This window comes from Passer domesticus, chromosome 2, assembly GCF_036417665.1.
Source record: "Passer domesticus isolate bPasDom1 chromosome 2, bPasDom1.hap1, whole genome shotgun sequence".
Classification (NCBI taxonomy): Eukaryota; Metazoa; Chordata; class Aves; order Passeriformes; family Passeridae; genus Passer; species Passer domesticus.
Genome location: NC_087475.1, coordinates 80,593,966 through 80,621,493, shown reverse-complemented (window position 1 = coordinate 80,621,493; position 27,528 = coordinate 80,593,966). Strand labels below are relative to the sequence as shown.

Sequence of the window (27,528 nt, the reverse complement as noted above, 5' to 3'; positions counted from 1 at the left end):
TGATTCATTTAGAAAATATCTTTTAACATTTGTCACGGTAAAAAACCTGTCTATTCAAAGTGTCTCTAAAGAATAAAAATAGCTGTTAATAAGCATGGTCATAACTTTAAATCTCTTCAGAAGTGACAAATCAACTGAAGGCAATAGGTTTAAAAATAGTGTTAAAGCAGCCTTAGCCTTTCAAGGTCCAAGTCATGGACCCTAATTGAAGAGGAGGAGAAGAGGGAGCAGAGTATTGGCTTACTGCAGCTAATTTTTAGCCTTCTTAGTGCTATCAGAATGGTAACAGTGGCTCTCAAGTGCCCTGCTTTTGTCGCAAATCAGTGTACACAAGCTCCATCAATCTTCCTGCTGCGAAGCTCGAGCACAGCACTGAGAAGGATGGCAGTAACAGTGCAAGGGGTCGTAATGAAGACAAATTGCTAAATCTGATGTGAGTGTCAAAATGCATGGGCTGAATGAAACACATTGGTTTCTATTTACTGTAGGTACACTAAGGGTGCAATAAACTGTGTTACATGGCATGTATTTATATGCAGTAATTAGAGGGAAACATGATAATCTGCTGTAATTGGAGCCTTCTAAAAAGAATTCAAATTTCCACTCATTTAATGGGGAGTTGTAAATGTGAGGGGAATGTTGATAGAGGGATTATAATTTTATTCCACTTGGAATTTGGTCCAGAATATCACTGGGAAGTTGCTGCCATGAAGTTTATGGTCACAGTTTGCAAGGGAGGAAGAGTTTAAGAACTTGCTTAGTGGCATTTAAAAATAGCACTACCTCTCAGTTCTTCCCACAAACACCACACGGGTGGCTCAGCATTGCACCAGCCTGTGTTCTCCACCAGCCTCCTCTTTTCCTCCAGCATCTCCCACAGAAGAACTTCACAAATTTAGCTTTGTTTTGTTGTTGAGCCTGCTCACTTGGGCTGTAGCCTTTGCTAGTGGTGATGCCTGAAGTCAGTGGTCCTTTGTGAGAAAGTGCAACATTTTCTGAAGAATATAGGCAGCTGTGTGGCAATATGCTCATGTATATTTTTACAGGAGAATTACAAAAGCTGAAGTTCATTGGGTTTATGTAGCTGAATAGTGCTCTGCAGCACACTGATTGCTTAAATCCTGGATTACAAGTCTGTGTAAGCATTTGTTTCATGGTTCTTTAGCATTGCCCACATTTGGCAGAGAAAGCTGCATTTTTTCTCAGTGACATGCTGGTGATGGTGTAAAAATGAGGCAATGTGTCTGATTGAACATTTTGTCTGAGGTTTAAATGGGTCCAAAGGCACATGCCTTTCCCTTTTTAACACTGAAGCTTATCAGAAAATGTAAGGGAAGTTTAAAAAATAGGTAAACAGCCTCTTCTTTCCAGCTTGAGTTCGAAAAGTATTACTAGTTGTGCTTGCTGGAAATAAGAGAACTATTTTAATTATTTTTGAGACACCTGAAAGTATTTCTAGTTGAACAGTTTGTTTTTAGAGGCAGCTTTCTAAAAGGACAAGGAAAGATGTACCCATGTCATCTTCAAATGGTGACGCTGAACTTTAAGGTCAGCTTCAAAGTTAAGGGGAAAAAAGAAAAGGAAAAAAGGAAAGGAAGGAAAAGAGAAAGAGGGTGGGGAGGAAAGAAAGGGAAGAAAACAAACAGTTCTAAAGAAAATAAAAAACTTGTTCATCTCCTATTAGCTCTCCATGGGGTTGTCAGCAGAGGGGAAATCCACCTGGCCAGTGTGGTGTTAGATCTAGCAGAGACACGAGGTCTGGGCTTAGGAGGCACAAACTGAGCTCGCTCACCCCATCCATGATGCAGGTTTCCTTCCTGCACCCTGTGTTCTTCTGCTGCTCTTCTCAGAAACAGCCAACAACTTTCCAAGGGCAGGGGATGACTGGAGGTTAAAACCATCCTTCAGAGGCAGATTTACATATGACATTGCACACTGCTTCTCCTGTGTATTTGGGCAGAAAGCCTTACACAGCAAAATGAGGGGAAAGTCCTGGTGTGATCCATCTGTCTGCAGTGACAAGTGGTCTCCTCAGCTAGACTGTTGTCTCTAACTTACGTGATCTGGTAAGATGAAGAATTATCACTTGCGTCACTGAAAATATTACTAATTCCATTGCTAAGTGAGTAGTCTCTGTGCAAGAGATATGAACAGAAATTTTAAACAGCAAAAGAATTAAGGCATCGTGTTTTTACAGATTACTCTCTTTTATTATTACAAATTTCAATAGCTCCCAAATGTCCTATTATTTTAGATAATGTCTTGAGAAGTAACACAAGTAAAAGAGCCTAAGCATTGGGAAAACTGAATTTAATAACACTTTTCTTCATGCATGTGGAATATTAATTCTTCTTTCTTATTAAATAAGAAAAAATATCTCCTTATAAATTTATAATAATGGAGCAAATTAAGCTTCGATTTAAAAAAAAAAAAATTGTGTGTTTAAAGTCCTTAGTATTCCATGTTAAATTCAGATAGCCATTGGAAAATATGCCCACAATTCTGATGACACAATATATATACTAAAGGGAAAGGGCAAGAATGGGTCTGTGTATATAAAATAGTAGCAGTAACCCTCAGCTCATTTCAGTTGTTCAATGAAATACCAATAGCCTTGAGAGACTGGGTGTGCAAAGAATGTCTGTGACATTTCCATAAAATTTGTAGACTTTTAAGTCAAGCTATTGCTGAGGATGCTTTACTTTTTTGCCTTATGCTAATGTCTGATTTTAATATTTCAATATTCAATATTATATAAATAATATATATATATTATTTAGATAATAATAATCACATTCTTTTAACTGTCTCATTATTAGTTGTGCACATGCTAACACCAGGATGATGTCAAGGGCAGATGCGCTACTGACAGTTCCATCAATGCATCATTTATATCAGAGTACCTGATTCTGGCCTCTCTTGGAGAGTGTTTAAGCCATCCAGCTAATCTGATAGTGTGTGGGAGTTCTTTCATGACAGGATTTTAGTCCAGCATTAAAAATCTCATGCTTGTTTCGTTAATCTATTTTATCAATACCAAATACCAATACTAATGAAGAAAAGCATTCCTCTTTTCTATCTTTAATGAGCTTCCTAAGTAAAAAATCTTCATAACTCAATATGCAAAACTGTGGGGTTTTGTTGTCAATGCTTGATGATTACAGGAATGAGCCAGAGCTTACAGACTTTCTATAGGTGTAGTGTAAGCCTGTGTTCTTTTATTTGGTATTAAAATAAGAAAGCACAGTTCATATGTTTTTTATTCCCTCCTCAGCTCATAGAAAAGATTTGATTTTCCCAGTTCATTGACATGTGATGAGAGATTTACCATCTACAGTGGAATACTTCCCCAAATATATTTTTTACTAAATCATGTTTCATTGGACGGTGAGTCTGCTAGAAATGGGCAGGGAACAATTGGTGTTATGGTCCAGGATAATAAAAACTAATTAATTACCTATTTAGATAAAAATGTGGCCCAATATCGAGATAAGAGATGATTTTGCAGGTACTCATTCAGGTTCATGTTTTGAAGAGCACGGCAAGATCAGAATTATCCAGGGCTGAGGCTTTGGTTCATACACTGCTGTCTGCCATGGTGTCTCATTAATAAAATCACATTTCTGATTGCCTCGAGTTTTGCTTTAGTCAAGGAATGATTTGCATATATCTGGCATTTGCAGAGGGAGGGCGGTTGTTTTACAGATTTCATGAATCACTGACCTGAACCATTGGGTCATGAAATGAAGAAATTAATATCTGCAAAGCCAGCTCTGTTGGCTTTTCCATGCTGGGCATCAAATGCCGCTTTCAGGATTTTCCTTGTAGACCCCCAGCATTCCAGCAGCAGGTCTTGGCTCTAAGCACCTCAGTATGGAAGCATGGAAGGAGATATTCAGCTTAGAGACATTGCGTGCTATCTTATCAGGCATTTTCCAAATCTTTTAAAGGCATAACAGAAAAGATGCAATTGTGCCAGGAAGGAAATCCAGCCTGCAGTCAGCCACCCTGCAAGGTTCTGAGTATCTCCTGGAAGCCTAGGGGTGTATCAGCACTTCCTTGACCCTCTGGACCTAATTAAAATCTCACTGGACTCAGCATCATGGTGTACTGCGAGAAAGTTACCCTGTGATTAACTAGCATTATATTAAGATGTGTGATGTCACTGTGGAGAGGGGAAAGTATTATGCTGGGGGCTAGTTAAATTCCTTTGCTTATTCTGAGTGGTGTGCTTAGTCTGGCTTCAGTAGCAATGATTTTCCTAAACTTATCCCTAATAATCCGAGGATAAAAGAATTAGACATTGGTGCCCATGGCTGCATTTCCTCAGGTGTGTTGGAAATGGATGAGTGAACACATGAGAGAAAAGCAATTTAAAAAATATTCAATACCTCTCTCTTCTCTTTGCAGAACTATGAGATAGCAGAGCATTAGATCAATGCAAATAGGGGGAAAAGTATTATTAAAACATCAAGTTTTATTGCATGGTTCGAAAATGAGGTCTGCACCCATGTGTTAAATGCTGTTGAAACAGAGAGGGATGTATTAGTGGTCTTCCTTCTTGTTTTATAAATCATTCCTCATGCTAAGCTTGTGCAGGCAATTCTCTGGTTAATCTATATCAAGCTTTTCTTTTCAGTCAGGATTTAGAAGTTTAGTCTAATGTTGCTTTCTCACTGAGGGATTAGCTCACAGATTAGCTCAGGGCTAACAGGTTTTTTCTTCATTGTATGTTTCTTAAGATCTGTAGTTCCCTTTCTTGTGGGCTGAAGCCCACCTACCATGCCCAAATTGGTCTCATATATTCTTTCAGGGTGTCTCCCTTGCCAGGCTCTGTGCTTGGTGAAACAAAGACTCATTGTGCAGGGTGCACTGCTTTGCTAAATCTTCACATTTTTATATGAATGTACCAATGTTTTAATCTTCTGCAGAAGCCACAGGAAATCTTTCACATGATTCGAATCTATTTTAGATATACAGAGCCTTTGTGTTACATGAAGTGTCTGCTTTAGTGCAATATCATGCATTTCGTAGCATGGGTAATACCCATCAGCTGCCAGACTGTTAATTTATGTCTGTAATGTTTGAGCACACAAACATGCATGCACATACACACATTTTGCAGAGTCTCATTTTCCTGCCTTCTCAGCTAAGACCAAACTGAGAGTAGAATTTAGGGCAGGGTAGCATCTTCTTCCTCACTTAGGAATGCATTGCATCTGTACTAAAATCCTTTCTGGGCATAGGAAATCCTAGTATGCCTTTTAATTAATCCATCATTTAGAAAAATGCCCTCAAACAAGATTTGCATCCATTTGTTCTTTCTCCCAGGGTGATCTCTTCTCAGCTGTTCCAATTTCAGGCTTGTTATTGCTAAAAAAAGTTGATTTTGGAATTTTTTTACAGCAACTTCATTTGCCGCCATCATTTATATGCACGAAATCCAACCAACCACCCTGCAATACCCTGTGTAGGGATCCCAGCACTAACTCTCCAGTTCTGTTGTCCTGAGTGGCCTTTGGGTTGATTTGGCACATGGATGTTTTGTCAGTGCTCTGTCTATTGAATTTTAATTTTTTGTCTTTCCCTTCTTAGTGCTGTTCTTTTTCAGGGGTTTATCATTTTCATACATTAAAAACTTAGCATTCCACAGAACTGCCCCCACCAGTCCATGCCCTTGATGAAAACCTTTTCCCAGTGCACAATGAATGCACAACATTTTCTTTGAGCCTCATCACATCTCGCAGTCTTCTCACTGTAGCCTGTAATGTCCTTCAGTATAATGCATTTTCCCTCTTTTTCTGATCTTCCAGATCTTTCCCACACCACCACACTATCCCTCCACCATATAATCCTTAAACATTCATATTGATCAAGAAGGGTATACTGGACAGGATTGGAAAATGTCAAGCAAAATCATGGTGGTTTGAAAAAATTGTGCCATTTGGGGTTTTCTTTTTCCATTGTAAAAGTAATTTGTTATGGCAAAAGTGCATCATTGTGTGAAATGTGCTGAAATAAGATTGGAGTTCTCTGCATAATTTGTAACATGACACAAATTAAGGTATTTACATGATACCTAGAGATAATAAAACCTCTAATCGGGTTGCGAATCAGTTTACTAAGCATAATTGACGCTTTTTTTCTCCCTAAATATATTATCACAGAACATAAGAATCCTAATGTTTTTCTTATCTGACTTCAGCTTGATAACAATCAGAGACCAAACAGTTATTTTGCTTTTTATGAAGACATGATTTAAACAGAAAAGTACAAAGGCCCTGAAGCATCAAGTGCAAAGAAATCGGCCCTCAAAACCAGTAATTTTCTTTTCACAGTCTAACAAATTTCAGTTGTCAAGAAACAGATTAATCTCATCATTCTCAAATGTAATATTGCTGTTTGCTAATCTCTCATGATACAGAGACATTGAAAATGTTATCATAGCAGTCCTAAAGTACATTTTATGGTTTGGCAAAAAACAATACTTTCTTTGGCAAGGAATGTTCTAAATATTTAAAAGCAAGGATTAACATGAGCACTTGAGAGCAAAAATGTCAGAATCAAAATAATGAGTTATTTTTCCTCACATTCCCTGGGAAAGTAAGAATACAAATATTGCTAATAGCAGTCTGTCAATTCATGGCTTTGACTTTTCTGAGATCCAGCATGTTATCTTTAATCCAGATACCAGTAAATAAGTTAATATTTTTTTCCACAACCTCAAATATATCTTTTTTTCCCCATTTATTTTATTGTCTTCCACTATCCTTCCAGATAGTTATTAAGGTGTTGTATAAAATAAAACAAGTGTTCTTAACGCTCAGATTTTAAAAACTTCATTGGAAAAAAACCCCAAAAAACTAGGAGAATATAAAAACATGGTTTTTTATATTGCACCTCTTTTTTAAAACCCCAACACTTGACCACAGTTTAAAAAACACTTAGAAAATTTCCACAAAGTCATAAATTTTAGACCACACATTTTAGCTAAGCAGAGCTTTATTATCTGGTACACATGCCAAAATGGCATGATATCTAATGACTGAGAGGGACAGAAGGCAGTGAGGGCTGTCTGTTAGCTTGGTCTCAATAGACCATAATTTGTAGCAGAAGGAATCAAAATATTAACTGACATGTGAGGTTAATTTGCATTTACTCTTTATCCTCCTCACCAAAACCCTGTTGTTCAAATGGACCTGCCCAAACTCTCTCTGTGTAGCTTTGGACATATGTTTGTGGGATTGAATCGAATACTAAAGCCTGTTCTGTCTTTCCCACTGGCATTTACCAAGTATGTGTACAGTTAAGGATCTTTCACTATTTTTGTTGCAGCACACTAAATACTGCCTGAGTGCAGTCTTCTCTGCAGCACCTCAGCTGGGGAATGACATTTAAAAAGTAAAATAATACTTTCTTTGAATGCCTTCTCTTCAGGCATTCAGTCCTCATAATATCCGACTCTCAGTGTGAAAGTATCAATTGAAAACTGTGGCTTTTTTAATAAAAAGAAGTCTGAAGTGTACAGAAGATGTGTTATTTCTGCAGCCCTGGGAGGGTGCCTGATGATGGATCGCAGTGGTGATGGGATGCCCAACTTCCAGCAAGCTGCTCAGGTCCCAAAAGAAATCCTTGCTGCTGCAGCACAGTGCTCAGCATGAGGCAGTCATTTATCCAGCTTCCTGACAAAGCACATTACCCAGCTCAGGGCTGTGGGCTCTTTTTCAGCTCATTCAGTTCTTGCAGAGTTAATTTGGTGTCCCCTTCCCTCTCCTCCAAGCTATAGCTCAGAGCTACCTCATGACTTCCTAACTTGAGACACATCCCTGCTTTCTCTGGAGTACAATAAGCTCCACCAGCCCTTGAATGCCTAAAAGGTAGTAGCTGAATAAATTACACATTTGTGCACTGTTTTCTAGAGGTTACTGGGAGCGCATTCACCAGACTTAGGTACCGAAACGGGAACTGCACTTGAACTTGACTAGATTGACAAACCGCTTCACTAAGCCTGTAAATCAGTTTAACATGTTTTGTCATATGAGTAATCTGTGGATTAGATCTGCTCCTAATACTCCATTTCTAAAACTGGATGCACTTTTGGAGAACAAGTTTGTTTGTATTTTGTAGGGGATTTCTCAGAGGGAGCAGTGGCAGCATCTCTAGGTACTGTCAACCAGGGCTCCACATCATGAGTGAACATCTGCAGTGGTGACACAGCACTAACCATGGGGATCGTGCCTGGGGCTGGCGTATCTGATTTGCCTGTGCCAAGGGATCACACCTCCTGCACTGGTCCTGACAGGATGTACTTGTGCTGTTCACCACCTCCCATAAATTAGGAGCTTTCTCACAGCTATTTCCAACAGAGTACCCTGCCCCTTTAACACCTCCTGAGACAGTCTCAAAAGCAAAGCAGCTCCTGAAACTTTACTTTTTCAATCTCTTCTGCTAAAAGCCAGCAAAGAAACTCATTAGAGGATCATTCTTTCTGCTTCCTCCTTTTGCTCCCTTCACCTAGTGAGGGCTAATTGGAGGCCCATAAAATGAGTCCAGGGTAATTCACCACCTTCTCCAATATATCAGCCCTGCACTCCCAAATTGGGCATATTGTCTCATGCAGTGTTTTATTGTCCCCCAGACCACATTGTCAAGGAGGCAATCTCACAAAGGTTAATAGCACTACTTGGTTGTCTCTCCATCTGACATTCCTGCTCATCACTCTAAATTCAGTCATTTCACCATTCACTTAAGACACCTCTGCTGCTGTTAATTGGGTGCTGCTTCCCACTGACTTCACACCTGGTTCTATAAATTGTAACTACTAGTTAGCTGATTGTCCTGGCTCTTAACTTTCATTTCACTACTGGGAAAAGTATATGTGGGTTGATATACCTGTCTTTTCAACCCCACTCTTTGACATTTGCAATCCAATTATCGGTCACCTTTGGCCATCCGTTTGGTCCGACAGTCCTTGTATGGACTGTCCTCCATACAAGCATATGTCCTTGGTATGCTATGTGTCAACACCTACCCCATGCACTGCCCTAATGGGAAAATAAACAGTAAATTATGAGCCTGTATAAATCCAATAAGGAGTGACTTTGACTCTGTAAACCATGGAAGTGGAACTGAGGTGTTTTATGTAGTTGCTGGTATCCCAGGCTGGAATTGCTGCTCTGTACTTTTAGTGTCACAGCTTACTGGAGTCAGGGAAGATATCTGTCTATTGAGGCCATAGTGCCCACGCAGTAGGAAAATGAACCTTAAGGGCTACGCATGTTAAGATTTCTGTAGTACATTCTTGAATCAATGGTTGTCATCACTGGAAAGCAGTAATTTTATATTAATCATTCTTGATTAAACATTTCCTTTCCGCAGATAAAAAGTATGCTTCCTAAGCTCTACTCACATTTTACATTTTATTGACCCTTTGCACAGCAGTGAATGCCATCCTGTGGCTACAAAACTCAAATGCATGTTAAAGACTAATTCTGCAGAAGAATCAAAGCGCTAAGAATATTTTAAAAGTTGTGATATTTTAAAATTCCTCCCGCACTGCAGGAGTAGAATACCATCTTATTATTATTCGAACACATAAAGATCCCTTTCCAGGACTCCAGGCACTATGAAATTAATTAATTATAATAATATTAATTGCTTAATTAATATTAATAACCTGAACATTTTAATGTGTTCCAAGTGTTACTCTGGGAAATTAAGGTTTTGGGACAGGATTTTTTCTTTTCAACACATTTGGGATATTAAAACTTGGGGACAGCTTTTCCTGTTGTATCGTTACCCCCAAATGACTTTGTTCCCATACACACACCTCGTTATTTATGTTGGGGCAGTATGGTCTTGACACATTCTGAAAATTTTTCGTATACATCGCTGTTCGCAGGATCACTGGCTACGTGTGTAACAGATTGAACCAACAGGGAAAAAAAGTCGTGTTGAAGAAAATAATTGCATGTGAAATTGCTGTTTCTTTAAAGCAAACAGAAAATCCCATGTTTGCCTGGGCTCTAAGTAAGATTGTTGCCAGTCAGTTATCCGGCACACAGTGGTGATGCTGCAGTGGTGTACACCTTCCCTGCCCTTTAGCTGAAGGCTCACAGCTTTTGGGTATTCATGGAACTGAAGCCCAGGGCTGGGCAAAAGCTCAATGGGAATTTAAACTTCTGAAATTAGGTTGTTGAGCTCGGGCTGCCACCCCATTCTCACCAAAGTCAATGGGAAAATTCCCATTGATTTCCAAGTCTGAGGGTTTCACAGCTGGCCAGTGCTTCCCTGCCAATAAGGTGTCTGTAATTATTTAGCTGCTCAGACAACATGAGAGTGGTTCATTAGGGTGATGTTTGTCTTTACACTAGCTCTGTGTGTCTCCAGTTGTGCAGTATCTGTGCACCCCACCGTCCACAGCATGGCTGGGGAGGCTGAGACTATTCTCAGGCATTTGTGGTGATTTTTAGAGATTCACCAGAGCTGAGAAAATAGCTAAACTGACTTAGTGAAAAAGAGGATTACAGTGAACCTGTCCCTAAAGGTACACTTGGCTTGCATCAGTCTTGTGTAGTGAGAAGGAGCAAGGTTTGTACTCTGTCTGGTGAAACACAGAGTCCTGCTGCACCCATCAGGGAAGGGGATGATAGCTCTCATTCTGTATCACCAGAACAGTTACCTGAACTTCAGTTTCACATCTTTGTACTGGACACAACATCTGAGCCCATTTTCCAGTTTGAGTTTTCCAAGCTGGGAAGTCAGTGTGGAAAAAGTAAAAAAGGTGATCGGTCCAAGAATGTGAATTTTACTTCAAAACTGGAATCTTCATTTTTTCCCCCATGCTGATTGATTTTCAACCAGCTTGTAAAATTGACCCCATGCCAATATAAATTAGCTAGTAGATATTTACAGGACATATAAAATCAAAGACAAGCAGAGGTTGAGATAATAAGGCTTGTCTGTGTTGCCTATTAGATGAAAGTGTGATTAAATATGGCCCAATTAATGCCTTTTATCTGTCCAAAATTGATTTGTAACAGAAAGTTGTGAAATAGGCATCAAGAAGTCAAGTAGAACTTTTTATTACTAAAATCAAAGTGTCGATTGATGTGATTTACTTTAACCTGGTCTGACAAAAACAGGATAATATTGTGATTAAAAAAATCTGCCTTGGGAAGAACCCCAACAACGAGGCTCCTTATTCATGCTTATCTCCTTCACCTTATTTTAATTACTTTTCATACTGATTTTCTGAGAATTTTTATACTATTTTGTAAGATATTTTAGGATGTAATCCTCATCTGACTGCAAAAATTACTTTATTCAAATATGCATGAATAATTGCTATGATATTGTCCTCTAATTTGACTAAAATTTTACTTTGCACCTCCTTGATAACCAAAGAAATTACTGTCAAATAACTTGAATATCGCAAAAAAATCATATCTTCTTTTTTTTTTTCTTCCTTTTTTATTAATGAAAACAGTCACTGCAATCTTCCTGGGTGACTGTTCAGTAAATGCAGATAAATTCCTGCATGCATTTTTGCTTTTTGCAATTTAAAATATCTCTAAAGGATATTCAAAAATTGGGGAAAGCCTGTATCGCTTAAAAGTCTGATTAATATATTTTCTACCCAGCTACAAAATCAATTTTTTATTTATCAGTTTTCTAACAGGTAAGCTTTATTTTGAACATAAAACTGTGGAAGTTTCATTTTTTACTGAGAAAAATCTCAATTGCGTTTAAACTTCAGAGGCTACTCATCAGTCTGTTAGCTGTAAAACTGTCTTTGAAACTTTCTACCTGCGAGTGTGGATGGAGAGCACTCATTTCTTGCATATTGTGGAAAAACAGTGTAAGATGAAAATTGGGTATTTTCAGCATTACTGATGGGACACGAAGGCTTTTATGTTAATATTAATGGTTCTGGCTTTGCCTGCTTTGGTATTGATCAAAGGTTTGTTGGTAAGTGATGAGTTCAAAGACAGAGATTTTTTGGGGCGGGGAGTTTGAGGGGTGGACTCTAAGTTTCTATCTGTAGTAAAATTGCAGAATTAATCACTAAAATTGTAGTACAATGCACATTCCTTCAATGACCAAACATCTTTGAGAACTTGCCCCAGCCTGGCTCGGGGAGCTGGCATGCCTCTCCTCCTTTTGCTCTCTCATTGCCTCTGCTCACTGCTGTCTGCCTTTTGGGGGGATTTGTTTTCTTTTGGCAGTTCATTTTAAGCCCTGATTATTTCAAGCCCTTTTCGTAGCACAGATGCACAAACAGTTTATTGGTGGGTGGAGGTGGCTGCAAGTGGATGACAGGGGAAGAACAGGAGGAGCTGGAGATGGGGCTGGATGCATCTTAATCTGATTTTCAGCCAGAGACAAGGTGGTGTCATCCCCTGTTAGCACAGACAAGTGCTGCTGAGGGGAGGAAAAAAAAAAAAGAAACTGCCATTCTTTTGAAAATCCCTGGTTCTGCTTTATATAGAAGCATAGAATTTGGAGTGTTCTTATAAAGTAAATAAATAGTATATGCAGTGTATGCAGTGTTCCTGTGAAGTAAATCTAAGGAACTACAGTGTATATATTTCATCTCAATGCTGGCCAAATAAACATTTTACCTCCTCAGGAACAGCAATATTGTTTTGAAACTGACCATCGCAGAGCCTCACCTGAGAATGTTTCATCCAACATCAGAGGGCTGTGGATGTCAGCATGACAAAAATTGTTTTGAAGTAGGTTTTTATGTTATAGTTTAGGACACAAGATGATTATTCCCTTTGAAGACTGAAAGTCTCAGTTGAAGTTATTGCTTTGTTCTAACAGAAGCTTCTGCCACAATATTTTTAAGGGTGTACAGAGCAAGCTTTTTCACACTATGCCTTTTCCTAGAGGACCTTCAGCAGCTTGTACCGTATCAGCATGAGGCAGTGCTGCTGACTTAGTGCCAGACAGATGGAGGGCTATTGCCCCACACCTGCTCTGAATCCAAGAGTTTCTGCTAAAGGAGCTGGGAGTTAATTCCCTGTCAGTTTTGATATCTGGGGACCCGTGCTACAAACTGACATGGCTGCACACCCAAACAAGGATGTAAAGTAAATACTGTTGATTAGTTAACTCCATGGTGACTAGTACTATAGCTTGATTAAATTTTGGCAATAAATCAGCACATATTTTTTGAGCAGGTCATGTCTGTTGATAGTTAAAACATAACGTAAATTATTAATAGTAGGAAAATATCTTGGAAGCATGGATAACATATTCTGTCTTTATTAATAGCCAGAATGTTTTTCTTATATGATTACAGATATTGACTGGTCTGATATGAAAAAAATCATATTGGAAGTATGATTTTTTCATACTTTGGAGATGTGTAACAGTCTGCATCATTTTGGGGAAACTGAAGAAGGTGTTTGGTTCCTTCTTATTGTGAAGATGAGAATCAAGTGACTTGTGTGGATAGAAAATGAAGAGTAATTGAATCTTTGAGAAAATAGCAGTGTGGTGAGCTTACAAGCTGATGCACACCTCCTTTGAAGCACAAAAAGAGAGCTACTGTATTTCCTGAGTGCTAAGATAAGATTTTTTGAGAAGGGCATTATCTGCAGAGGTAGATCTGATAGAGGGGAACTTATCAATATTTAATCACAGGTGTTTCTTTTCACAAGAAAAGCAAAATCCATAAATGGCTGAAGTAGATATTGAGGTATGAATCAGATTAAAATTGACATAGAGAGTACTACTAACATTAAACTGCATGCATATCTTGATTTGCAAACTTTATGTTATTTAAATCCTCTTGAAGTGAAATATTCTCACATTTGACTATTCATTTTCTGTTCACGAAACTCTCAGATTGTAATCTTCACTTTCAGCAGGAGCTAAACACCTTCTTCAAAGTTTACTGTGAAGATCAATAGGCAACTTTTATCTTCTTTCTCATTTAAGGGCTATGATGGTAGTTATACTTCTGTTTAGTAATAGGTTGTTTCTAAAGAGGTTTCATATGCCTTAAAAACCATTTTTAAGCAATTGTGTATCATACTTTATCTTATTTGTAAGGTGCCAGTCTGAAGGGGGGTAAATGTCCTTCAACAGGCATTATCAGGGGACAATTTGGAGTGAGTTCTTCTGCTTTTCAAGTCTTTCTTCATTATATATTTAGCAAGACTCATTACTGTAACTTCATGAGCAAAGAGAGGAAGCTCATAATGTACTCAAAAGACCTTTACAAATGTTGTTTGGAGACTGAGGTTGATGTTCTTACACTGATCATCTCAAATTTTCCAATCATCTTTTTGCAAACTTTGCAAACTGCTCAGCATGGGATAGGGGACATGATATATGCAGTTTCGAGGTGCTGTTATCACCTAGAAGGTCAGAAAAAGTCGTGGTTGAGCAATGCTTTTCCTTACCAGAGGATTTCTGCTGAATCTTACGTGACTGTATGCTACAGTTAGGCAGTCGAGGTAAAGCTTTTCTGTATTTGATTCCACTGGTGGAAGTAAGAGGCACTTCTGGACTTCTGGAAAGTGACTGCCTTAGAGTCACTTCCGGACAAAGTTTAATCTACATTTCATCAAATGCAAATTATATGAGCTTGACATTCCTAAGGATTATAGGTTTGGTTTTTTTACTCAGGGAAAGGAAGGGGAAGGTGTTTTCTGAGGCTGCCTGAAGGAGTTCCCTTTAACACATGACAGGCTGCTCTGTTTGCTGGGAATCTAATGGAGTAATGGTTGCTTCTGCACTTAGCATGTATTGATTGAAGAATGCTGTAAATAAAGTCTGATGCACAAAGGTCATCAGTATCTCCAAACTCTAATGAACTTCAAAAGCAATACTTGTGGAAAACTGCTATTTTTCTTTTAGAGGGTCACTGTCAAGAGCTATGCAGATCCTTCCTTTTATTGCTACTAAATCTGAAATATAAGTCTTTAGTTTCTTTGCAGAGACTTGTTTATTGTTTCTGTTTCCAAAAAGTTTGTAGAATAAAATGCGACACAGGATAAATGTAATGGAAGTAGTAGTAGTGGTTTTGGACTTTTAAATCACCCATTCTGATACTGCATTCTGCCAGATCCTTTGGTTACCATCTACTGGTCTCAGCATTCTGAGTCTGACAAAAGATTTGAAGCCTCTAAGGCTTTCTTCAGTGCACTCTTCTAATATTTAGGTTTGCAAATACTACAGGGAGCATTTAACTCCAAATGAAAAAGCCTGCCTTCCTTCCTTTCTTCCTGTCTTTTGGCAATACAGCACTGAAATTACCTGATGTCATCGTTAATTCTCAAATGGTTTAACAGACTATTATGCATCGTTTTCTAGCTTGAGTGTGGCTGGAAGCCATTGACATTCCTAATCAAACACCTAGACTGTTTATGTCAGTAATAATCTCTATTTAAAATGTACTCTAAATTATTTATTTCTCAAACCTGGCCAGAGTGACTGTATGAATTTTTTTTTTACAAAGATTTCCCAGATTAGCACATTGTAAAAGAAATAAGGAAAGATGGATTGTATTGATATGATTGGAACTCTCTTGGACAAGAAGTATGATTTGTCTTTTGGGACAGCACCACATCCTATTGGAATAAGAGAAATAAGCACTTACCCGTTTCTTTCCCACAGTTGCTAGATAAAGGATTAGAAAGATAAGGTATCTAGTTCGCTACAACTAACCCAGTATTCGTTCTGAAGTAAAAAGAAAAAATAAGTACATTTATTTTTCTCTCGTATTCTGTATGTCTTTGAGCTACACTGCCTTCACTTTGTAGCAATAATCTGACATGTAGTTCAGTAACAGCATGCATTTCAGAAAAATATTTCCTTGTAAGAATTTAGCCACGAGTTTAGTCTCTCTCTGAAGTCGGCAGAGATAGTAATTCAGTGCATTTGACTTTAAAGTTGTATTCATCCCTCGATGAGCTCTCCTTTCTAATCTTTCACTTCTCCTACTCGGGCTGAGTTCCAGAGATTTACAATAGGCATTGCAGCTCGTTTACACATTGGCAGAAGAAACAGACCCATTAGTCACTAACAGCAGGGGTATGCCTTAACTCTCCCGTTCCCTTTGATCATTTTTCTGCCTTCAGTAGCTTACCCAGATTCTCTTTTCTAAGGTTTTCTGAAGCAAAATTAGCATTTCTTGTTGGGGCAAGGGAGAGACTTTTACCTGAAAAGCTCGTTGTACACGCTCCTTTGATGAGGTACAAGCATCTCAGCTCACTTTATTTTGCATTAAGCAGTTATCACACTAAAAAAATAAACAAGCAAATATGGAATCTTCAGCTTTTTGCAATGCTAATGACAGTGATGTGACAGTTCCTCATAATTTAAATATTGGGTAGGTTAAGTACTTCTTCCTGCCAAAGAATGATATGGAAGAAGATACTTGTTCTTCTCAAGGCTTGATGACTCACATTAAACACCTGCTAATTGTCTTGTACTTGTTGAAGTAACATCCCTGCTAGCTACTCCCTCCAGCTGAGTTAATAATTACCTTGGAAGTCATGAGTTTTTGTTAATGAGACTCAATATAGTATTCTTAATTCAGAAGGGTGGTCCTCACAGTTGTATCTGCATTCTGAAAGATTCAAGAACTACACCTTCTCCAATAAGTGTCACAGTCTGACTCATAGGAGGAGTGACTGTCTCAAGGCAAAATTCCTTTTGTGACCATTGCATTAGGCTAGATTATTAGGCAATAGTTCCACAGTAGGTGTTTCCTCCATGCCTTCTCCATAGTCATAAAAAGCAGAAATTCTCACATCTAACATTCCAGCTGTGGGATGTTAACAGTCAGTGTCAGTCTTTATTTTCACTGAGAAGGTCCACTTCTATGGAAATCCCTTTGTAGTTGTTCTGTGGACATGAACATAAACATTAATATCTCTCAGTCCTGTAGGGGAGGGAGGGTTAATGTCTGTAGACCAAAACTGCTGAAGTAGATCCTGCAGAAGTGGAAATTGTTTTACATGGAGAGAAAGTTCTGTTATTATACTGAATTTGTCATATGCTGCAGAAGGAGACATTTTAATGCATTTTTCTCAAAAAATGCATATCTGATAGAAGAAGAGGGAATTTGAGGAGGCCTTGTCCCGGTCCATCCTGCTAAAGGAAACATTGTAAGGGAGGTGCGACTGTTGTTACTTTAGCAAAGAAATTCCCAGGTAACCGGTATCTATATGTGTATTGACAGACATATTTTGGTTAACTCATAAGCATTAAAGCCAATGCGTAGATACAGATTCCTACAGGAAAATGCTCATTTTCTGGAGAAAACTGTAGTGGAACTGATTTTGAGAAAACAGTGATGCTTAGGATTTCACCATGAAAACATATAATAGTGCATATTATTTTTGCTATCTGTTGCATTCAGACCCTATTAAATATGTAATCACATTCCTTTTAAGACATTCCACCCTCACTGAATGGACCAACCCTTTGTCTGATTAGTCAGGGAGTCCAAATTCAGCTGCTTTCATGGCTGCATCCCAGCTTTGGGAGGTTGTATCCCCTGTTTAGGCTGACCTGACACAGCAGGAGCTGCAATATCTAACCAGTGCAGCAGAGGGGACAGGCGCTGTCCTGGTCCATCTCAGCTGCGTATGGTCAAGCAGCAGCTTGTCTGCAGCAGGTGGATCTGGATACCAGACTCATCACACAGGCAGGAGAAGGTGTTCACTATATGCTGACCATCTGTTCTCATCTTCACTGGGAAAGCCATGATTTTGTCCTTACCCTTTTCCCATACTGATTACTGTGAGTCACCTCTTGTTGGGTTTTCGATGGCACATCTTGACAAGTGTGTATGGAGACAGTCTGTCTCAGACTGACAGATGAATGACAGATGTCGTTCAGATGTCATTCACCTGCATTACCTTTTGTCTCTGCATTCTTTTTACTACCATGCTGCCTGCAGGTTTTTAAACAAAAGAACCTCACTGGTCCTAAATTACAGCTTCTCTCCTGCAAGCTCTCCTGTGCCTTGCACATCTGCCTTTTGCATTTCCAGAGATACCAGCTGTGATTTAGCTTTGTCCTATGAACATCCTAACCTCCCTCCCCTCCCTGGTTACTTTTTACTCTAGTTTCCAGCTGTTCAAGGGTTTAGCTAGGAGCTGTGGTAATGTTTGGATCGAAATTGCCTTGGTTAGAGGGGCCCTATGTGCTGGTGTGATACTGTGTCCTGATGGAAATGGTATTTGCAGAGCGATGTGCTGAATGACCTCTCTTCTTCTCCCTATTTTTGTCTGGGAACAATTCTGAGCTGGCAGCAATTTCTTGGTTTGTTTTAATGTGTTGTTAACCCATGGTGAGTTTTTTTCTGTATGGGCAGAGAAAATTTTTGCAGCTCTTTTACCTTGTTTATGACTAGAAAAGGGTTCAGCCAGGGTGCAGATTTACAGCTGGCGAAATAATCACATCACTGGTGTGAGGTAGGCTTAATTAATTTACTTGCTTGCAAAGAGAGAACTTCAACTCCTGTGTCTGGCACTCAGAGCTTTTTGAGTGGAGCTGCATCCTGAAATTTTGAAAAGTTTTGAATGTGTCCCAAAAAAAAAGGCTGGTACCTAACATTTTCCTCTACAGGGATGTAAAGTTTTAGCCCAAGTAGAATTTACTAAATTCAGTCCATTTTTCGTTATTTTTTATTAATTAGCTGTCATTTTGTATTATTGCCATTACTCTTTCCTGTTAGCTGTCAGCAAATATTTTCAGTGCAACATTTCTGTTATCAAATAGATTCCCCCCCAAGTTTGGGCTTACAAAACAAACAAATGCAAGCAGATATTTGCTGCCACAACACCATGCTAGTCAGGATTTCAGCAGTAAAGTGACAAACTGTGAGAATGTACTGGTAAGACAGAAGGATGCTTCACTTCTTTCTTGACTTAGGTAGGGTTTTTTCATCATAGTTGTTTGACTGTTTATACTACTGAGGTTTTTATAGATTTTATTGACATAGTTGGTTGTGAACCCTTAATCTCACTCACACACCTTTGTTGTTGATTACTGCTAGCAGGTTGAAGAAAATGCCTTAAAAAAAAATTGCATTTGTTCCAAGAACAAGAGTTTCCAGAATCTCGCTAGTATTTTTAATGCAAAAACATTACTCCCTAAAAAAGCATTTTGTTGATATTTTTTGAGTTTGGGTTAGTGTGTCTCTGATTGTTTCCATGCAATACAGCCTGTACTGCATGTCATCAATGGTTATTTTATCTGTGGAGAAACCCAAAAATTGGTTTTCCTTTGTTAACTTGTGGTCTTGCCTAGAGTTTGGCCAGTTGCAACAGAATAGAACAGAAATAGAGGGGATCATCAGTGAAGTGGAGAGGCTGAGGTCCCTGGTGGAGTAGCTCTGTGTGGAAAGGCAGATTCACAGCCTTTCAGCACTAGAAATGCTGTTTTGGAAAGTGTTGGTAGTGGGAACTGGATGGCTCGGCACACTGATAATAGTGTGGGTCTTCTTCCCACACCCCTGTGCTGGTGATTGGCAGATGTCACGTTGCAGGATGGGTCTGATCCCCATCCAGCACTCTGCAAACAGCTGTCCCCATCACAGCAGTGGTGATCCCAACAATTGCTAATTGCCAAAGCAACTCAGCACTTAGGAAACTCCACTCCAGTCTAGGGAGAAAGAGGCCTGAGACTGGTATGTGTTGTAGGGAGGATGGGTTCCACTCTCCAAGTGGGTTCTGGGCTGTTTTGGGAATTTACATTGCCACTGTATGTTGCCATGCTCCTCACTTTTCTGTAAATGAGCTGTTTCAGTCCCTGAGGCTGTCAGTCTGCTCCCTTCCACTGCATCAGTTTTTAAACACATAGTTAAATACAGGAAAGGGACAATGTCTTTTACCTTTCTCATAGAAAACATGATTTTTCTGCTGATCTCAGTGTTAAACTGGGGTTACTCTAAGTTTAGACTTTACACAAGGATGGGAAAATGCCAAGGGGTATTATTCCCAGGACATTTTGCTTTGCCTAACAACTGGACATCAGGACTATAGTATTTGGAATGGAACAGAGGAACTTTTAAGGAAAAATAAAACATCAAGAAGTTACCAGCAAACCAATCGATGTGCAGTGATCAGTATGAGCAGAGAAGGATATATAATATCTTGGCTCACTATCATCAGAAATTGCTACTGTGGGATTTGGCATGTTACCATATGTAGCTGAAAATGAAATTTGAACTTCTTTCATGCAAACAAAAATAACTTTCTGCCTTATTTCTTTCTCATTAAAACTGCAATCGAAATATTGAGGGAGAAGTTTGAAACATATTGATTTCATTTTGAAGGCATATTACTAAATCTCTTGAGGGCTTGTTGATCTTGAATCATTTCATTTTCATAGTGTTTCAGATTGAAAATTATTAGTAATTCTGTTTAAGTTGCAGCTAAATTACTAATTAACTTTCATCTCAAAGATTTTATTTCTTACATGTTTCTGGCAGCACAGTGCACTCTCTATACAATGCAGCAGAAATTTTTTGTTACCTGCCTCTCTGTGCTCCTTATAATCTTATAAAGCAGGTTTGGAATTAATGAGCTGTCACATCTCGGGTAATGAATGAAAAGAGCTGACAGAAATCCTTTTGTTGTTTAAGAATTTCCAAATAATTAATGGGGGAAAAATGACAGAGGTTCTTTTAGGGTTTAAGAAGAAATGCATCTTTCAAATTCTTTCCATGACAGAAGAAACTTTAAAATATGTATGCAAAAAATGCAGGGATCCCTGATTAATGGGTTAATTCCAGTTCTCTCTTCTGAGATAAACTTGCAGAATTTGAGATAAAAGGATTTAATGTTTTGAGAAAACGCTTCCTAGTCTGCAGGTTCCTTATTCCACGTTCATCTCAGAAGTAAAAAATCTTCTGGATTCGCCGTTTTGGACAAATTGAGTTAAGCACTGAGAATGTTTATAGTAATTATGTATTGTGTACACAGACAATGTTGTGAGCTGCAAGTTAGCTTTGGGGAAGGCAAGGTGTTTCCTTATGTTTTATGTTTTTCTCCAATTTCTGGAGTCCCGCTGTGGCTGTTGGGAATAACTGGCACTGCTGTTTTTCAGGTAACCGTCTCAGATGGGGGCACATCCCCCAAGCAATCCTCCGTTTGGGTGGTGGTGCAGGTTCTGGATGAGAATGACAACAAACCACAGTTTCCAGAGAAAGTCTATCAGATCAAGCTGCCGGAGAGGGACCGTAAGAAAAGAGGGGAGCCCATCTACAGAGCTTTTGCTTTTGACAAAGACGAAGGCCCTAATGCAGAGATCTCGTACAGCATTGTGGATGGGAACGATGATGGGAAGTTTTTCATTGATCCCAAAACAGGGATGGTTTCTTCCAGAAAGCAGTTCACATCAGGGAGTTATGACATCTTAACGGTAAGCACTCTTTCATTGACACACAAACTCATTATTTGACTGACTTCTGTTTTCCTTTTTTTTAAGAAATAGGCCCTCCTGTATAAAGAGGACTATATAACTGTGTTTATGCCCTGTATGTAAGACCTAAATTAAGAAATTTAGTATTCATACACAAAACTACTGCTGAAAAACTGAGTGTGAGAGATCATTCATGCTATTGTAGGTCATGATGTATTCTCGGAGTGTGAAGTCAGCCTGTAAATTGTTACCACAAGCCATTCCCTTGAATATGCAGGAATGAAGACCAAGTACTTGTCTGCTCCCAAAGTTGTATTATGTTGGCCTGGGCAGATAAAGCTACAAATGGGTACTTAATTTTGGTGTGAACACAATTTTTTGCCCTTACAGAGAGCACCTACTGTCCCAGTTAGGTGGCTGTATCTAAGAGAGGAGGAGTACTGTGTACTCTGTTTTGTGGAAGCAATTTCAGTTAAAAGAAAGCTCAGTCAAAATTCTTCTTTCAGAACTCTAACCATACAGTGAAAGTAAAAGAAGGGGGAATAAAATATGATTGAGTTGATATAAAGCCATATAAGACTGGAATGTGCACTCTTCATGTGCAGGAATAAGCCAACAAGTTGTAGTTGAGGAGCTGGAATAAAAATGTCAGAGGTCCATGGTCTGACATCTGGAAGTGATGTATCTTACAGAAGTGGGTTACCTTCATAATGTTGGAAAATTAATGAATAACAAAACATTTAGAAATACCTAGGAATCAGAGTAGAGCAGCCTTCGAGTGAGTGAGTACTTTTACCTCTGGCGACCTCAAAGTCATGTTTGAGATCTGAGCCTTCTTGTAGTGCAAGAACTGAAGATTTTCTAACTAGAAACTGCTCATCACACCCTCAGTATCTTTTCACAAAGGGCCTGCCTGCTTGGAATGGAGAGTGATGAGTGTTAGTATCAAACACACTTAACACATTTCCAGAGGAAGAAGTAGGGCATGATATCTCAGAAAAATAAAGTATTTCCTATTTTTGAAAGGTATTCTAATGGCATATTTATACCAGTGGACCTATATAGCCAGAAACATTACCTATTTTGTAACCTGCATTCAGCCTTTTCTTAAGCCCAGTGTTTGTTGCTGCTCATCTTGTCTTTGCTATGCTAAATCCATAAAGCATGTCACACAAAGATCAAGCCTATCCATCTTTCTAGAAGACTTTATAATAAAAAGAAATAGCACCAAGCAAAGCAATTTTTAATGAACTTGACAGAGAGGAGAAAGAAAACATGACAAAATTTTGAATTATATTTTTTATGGAGAATGAGGGAAATGACCTGAAACTTATTTAATTCAATTAAAGATCCTGAATAAGGCAATATAGGGAATACTTATCTGCAACACAGATGCCACTTGAAAGCAGTCAAACATGCTCTGAGTGAGCACATTTTGCAAATGCATGGCGTTACAAAGGGTCATTACAAAGCTTCCAGCTTTGCTGCAAGAAGGAGCTGGGTGCAGGATGAAATCAGAGAGGGAAGCTGCTTCTGGAGAGGAGGATCTGTGTGGGGAGTGTTCGAATTGCATCTGCAGGAGACCTCACACCAGCATTCCTTAAACAAAACATTTCAGTTTAAAATCACCTTTTTCAGTGAAAAGTCAAAGCATTATGCAAAAGAAAAAAAAAATAGTGAAAATTGAGAAATAAGCATTTGTCGGGTTTTTTTGGTGGGATTTTACATAAAAGGTTACAAAGTCCATTTTCCAAGGAGTCATCACACTGCAGTAGAATTAGTTCTGAACTGCCAAGCTGGGATGCTCAGCATGAGCCCTCTTTTCTTTGTGCCTGCCAGATAAAAGCAGTGGACAATGGCCGGCCCCAAAAATCTTCCACTGCCCGTCTCCATATTGAGTGGATAAAAAAGCCCGCGCCCTCGCCCGTGCCCCTGACTTTCGACGAGCCCTTTTACAACTTCACCGTCATGGAGAGCGATAAAGTGACCGAGATTGTCGGGGTGGTGTCTGTGCAGCCCTCTAACATCCCCCTCTGGTTCGATATCGTCGGTAAGTTGGGAGCCAGCAGTGCCAGGAGGACGCCCCAGAAGCAAAGCACACGGCTGTGCGGTTTTGAGAGCAAGAAAACTAACCGTGAACTGTCTCCCCACCTCCCTTCCCACCCCCCCAGTTAAATCCATTTTCCTAATGATGAAATGAAAATGCTATTTTAATATAGTGATAACAGTATTAATAATAATAATAACAAATAATATTCCTGCTTTTGTTATGACTCTTTAGCTAAGCTTTAAAAGAGCGCTGTATGGCTGAATTGGTTTTTTTTCGTACTATGTTATTTACTGCAATCTTAATGTTGTCTGTCATTTAAATTCTATTGTCATACTTTGCTAATCTCATTTCTAAATGTATTTATGGTACTTAGACTTGCTGTCCCTCATTTCTCTCTTTCTTCACCTTTTTTTCTGCATTCTGTTCTTTTTTTTCTGCTTCCGACTGCCCTGCTTCAAGGTGGCAAGCATGCTCGAGAGATGTTCTATATTCTACAGACAGCTTGTGGGCAGAACTGTTCAACAGAAGGTACCCTTAGTGCAAACACATTTGCTAAAATACAACTATCCAGGCTGCCTTTTATTTTTTGCAAGTTTTTTTGAGACAATTTATATTACATCTTTCATAAGTGCCTGTGACAGGATGCGATGCGACACATGGATGTGCTGCATTTCTTTCTATGACAGCTTTAACCGTATTTGTGTCCAATTATTATCATTTTATTCACGGATTTTCCACAGTTTATCACAAATAATTAATTCAAACTTTTCACAGTCCAGTGCCATCCATTTAACTGTGAAACAGAATGGGATGCCTCAACATATGGGTTACAAATGGAGACACCAAAAGTTTGTCTTGAATGCAAGCTGAAACAGAGAAATGTGTTTTGATGTGAGATTTCAACCACAAAATTGTCTTATATAAAATTGCTTATAAAAATAGGGAGGGAAAAGCATCCTTAGTAAAAAGGAGGAGAAGCCATAGAAGTCTTAAAATCGCAGGGAAATGCCATTAGCAGCCAAAATGACAGGGAGCAAAGAGTCTCACTTGGTTGAAGTAGAGAAAGGGAGTCAATGTTCCTAAGCATTTCTTTCCCACTTCTGCTGCTGATTGAGTTAATGTCATTTAAAATAACTCATTTAACATCTCAAAAGTAAGAATTTCCCTGGAAAATTATTGTGCTTCTTAATATTTGCAGATGCTTGTATGTAGTGTTTGCATACCTTTGGATGCAAAACAGTTCATCTGCACAAAGTATAGTTATTTAAATGAAGGGTTATAAAGCAAATGCTATATGAAAGATTAGAGAAACAAAAAGCCTTTGCCATGGACTTAGCAGAAAGTGTGCATCAGCAGTCTTTTTTTACAGGGATTGAGCCTGGCTCCCATATCAATGTAGTTATTTGCAGATAGGTTTAGCCAACAGGAAGGACAGGGACCACAGGAGAAAGGGTCTGTCAGAGTCGTTTTCATCCACCTTTTATTTCCAATTTGTGCAGATGAAAGACAGAAGCAGCACCGCTTCCTCTCTGAATTTGTAGCACGGTTTCTGATGTGCCAATCATATTAAAATTAAACCCAAACCTACTACCATGTTCTGGGGTTCTTTCTAGTCCCTGGGGGAGGACAGCATATGTTTCCTGCAGTTTTCCTGCCATTTCCTTGGTTGCTTCAGTATGCTACATGCAGTTTATAAGCTAATGTTTACATTTCCATTCCCTTCTTCACTGAACCTTTCCTCCCAAGACAAATCCATCTTTTTTGATGTTATTGACAGTTTTTTTCGTATTTGAAACTTTTGCTGGACTTCTTCTCGTCATTTTCCTGGCAGCTTGACCAACTCTCATTAAAATGCTGCCCCAAGGGAAGCCCTTGCTCTTCCACTATATTCTTTTTCATTATTAGGAGTCACTTTCAATCAAGCAACGCCTTATAATGATATTTGATTTTTTTGCCTACCAAACACAGATGATAGGGAGAACATTAGGAATTTTTAGCCTCTGTTATTTAGTGTGGCCTTTATGCCTAAACTAGTTCAAATGTTTTAAAGATTTTCCCTATTTAAACAATTGTAATGGTTTCCCTGCAGGCTGTAGCTTCTGAAGCTGCAAGATGCTGCATCATTGCAGAGGTCAGTGAGACAGAGCTTTCCTAGATTTAATGAGAAATCAGTGACCCTGACCTTCCAGTTTGGTTTTGTTACCATATGAATGTTTTCATTAAATATTGCTGCTGTTACACATAATTGCACTCCCAACAGCACCGATTTCTGCTACAAGAATAGCCAACAATCCAGGGCATGCAGAAGACCTTGTTGTTCCAGACACTCAGCATGCAAGGAGCAAAGACAAAACCCATCCTGAGGGTTTTACAGACAGAGCACTGTGTATTTAGATAACCATTGCTGCCTTTGGCCAGTGTCAAACCCCACTTTTTTTCATTGTTCCTTGATGTCATCAACATTGAGGTCTAGTGCTGAAAAGCCTAATGAATGACATGGGGTATTTGTAGAAGTTAATTGTCATATATAGAAAGCTGTATGTGACTGCTGATGCAAGAGATGGTTGCTGTGCTGCTGTAAAACCAGACCTGATCCTGCTCCATCTGGTATTTCGTGATTCTGAACCTCTGTGCATAGTTCACAGTAATGTCAACAAAACCCCTGAAGGCTTATGTAGAGACATGGTTTAATACAGAGTTTGCAGCTTGACCTTTATCTTTATGACCTTTTCAAACTAAATGGGCATTGGAATTCCAGACGATCTCTTTTTTAATGCATAACATGCACTCTCTCCCAGACCAAAAAAAAAGAGAGGGACAGCAGATAAAGTTTGGCTATAAAGTGTCCTGTCTGCCTAACTTTGCACTTTAATTATACATACTTTAGGTAGGTGTTTAAGTTCTTGAGTTAATCATCTCCAAGAGAGGAAAATGCCACAGAGGCAGGAAGGTCATTTTCCATTGATAGACTAGAGAGGAACAGGATACTTGGATGAGTGTTTGTTTCTTTAATTTGGAATAGTTGAAATATCATACCTGATTTCTGTTTTCAGATTGCATTCAATACCATTCTCAATTCATGCACATCCCACAGTGTGAAAGACATAACCTTAAGTTGTATCAGTTTACGATTTATTTAGTCATTAATGAGAAACTAATTTTCAGTGGGAACTCCCAGATAAGTCAGAGACCTTTATTTGTACCAGGTAAATTAAGCCCTTTCTGTTTTTTCCTTTGTCAGTGATGGGAATGGTGGGATGGCTACTTTAACACTGGAGCTAAGCTGCATGGTGCTAGTTTTTGCTTAAGTGGCATGCTGCACAACATCTCTCTGGTTCCCCAAACAGTCCTCCCTCTATCTTTGCTTCCTCCCCCAGCCTGTGCCTTTATAACAGCAGCCAAGCTTTGAAACCACATCAGCACTTTTCACCAAGCGTGTTTAAAAGCCAATAATTTTAATATCTCTTAATTTTAGTTAATCGTCCATTTAATTCATAGTGCTGCAAGTTTTCATTAAAGTCAGAAACATGTAGCTCTCTAGCCTTCTTTGAATAACCTTTTCTGAGAACTATCTGAAATACCTTCCTGATTTCTTTCTTGCTTTTTATACCCTTGCTTTCAGCTTCTTAGCAGCAAACTCAAGGCTTTGAGTCTCTTTACAGTAGTTTTATCTAAAAGTCAGAGTCTGCATTACTTCCTTCTTAGCATTATGTAGTACATAAAAGAATAAATATTTGCCTGTCATTTTACTAGTATTTATTATGTTATGATTTAAAAAGTCTGTAGTTGAATTTTTTGTTTTTTGAGACAGTCGTTAAGTTTATTTCATCTTCTTTGAAAACAAAAGAAACTAAAAGTTTGGCCTTGCTTCTTTTTCTGAAAATTCTAGAGGTACTTTAGCCTCGCCTCTGAGTTTCAGGGTGAATTAGTTTCCTGTGTTTTGCTCTGATTCTCTTCCCTGAGCAACGTGACAATTGTAGCAATTGGCCCAGTTTATCATCACTGTTCACTGCTGTCAGCTTTTTTTGGGACAGACAAGTAAGAATCTTCTCTGCACTGAGAAAATGTGGTTTAGAGGACTG

General features: G+C 38.8%; 1 protein-coding gene and 1 long non-coding RNA gene across 12 annotated transcripts in view; one reads left to right on the top strand and one right to left on the bottom strand.

The window, feature by feature from the left end:
* Positions 1 to 27,528, top strand: part of FAT3 (FAT atypical cadherin 3) — a 398,570-nt gene that overhangs the window by 269,046 nt on the left and 101,996 nt on the right. For 8 of the 10 annotated variants that reach the window (XR_010356488.1, XM_064409542.1, XM_064409543.1 and 5 more), the window contains exons 5-7: positions 21,082 to 21,396; positions 23,236 to 23,446; positions 23,906 to 23,974. Coding sequence is in view for 9 of the 10 variants with exons in the window: in XM_064409542.1 (XP_064265612.1) it covers positions 21,082 to 21,396; positions 23,236 to 23,446; positions 23,906 to 23,974 (595 nt within the window). In the remaining variant the exon portion in view is untranslated. The remainder of the gene's footprint in view (positions 1 to 21,081; positions 21,397 to 23,235; positions 23,447 to 23,905; positions 23,975 to 27,528) is intronic. The other 2 variants (XM_064409548.1, XM_064409545.1) reach the window with 1 other exon arrangement.
* On the bottom strand, positions 14,234 to 16,635 carry LOC135294382 (uncharacterized). Of its 2 annotated transcripts, none has more exons than XR_010356490.1 (3): positions 16,505 to 16,635; positions 16,178 to 16,258; positions 14,234 to 14,372 (listed from the first exon to the last, which is right to left on the bottom strand). It is a non-coding gene; the product is annotated as an uncharacterized LOC135294382 (long non-coding RNA). The 2 variants fall into 2 exon arrangements; XR_010356489.1 differs by lacking the exon at positions 14,234 to 14,372 and adding an exon at positions 15,828 to 15,998.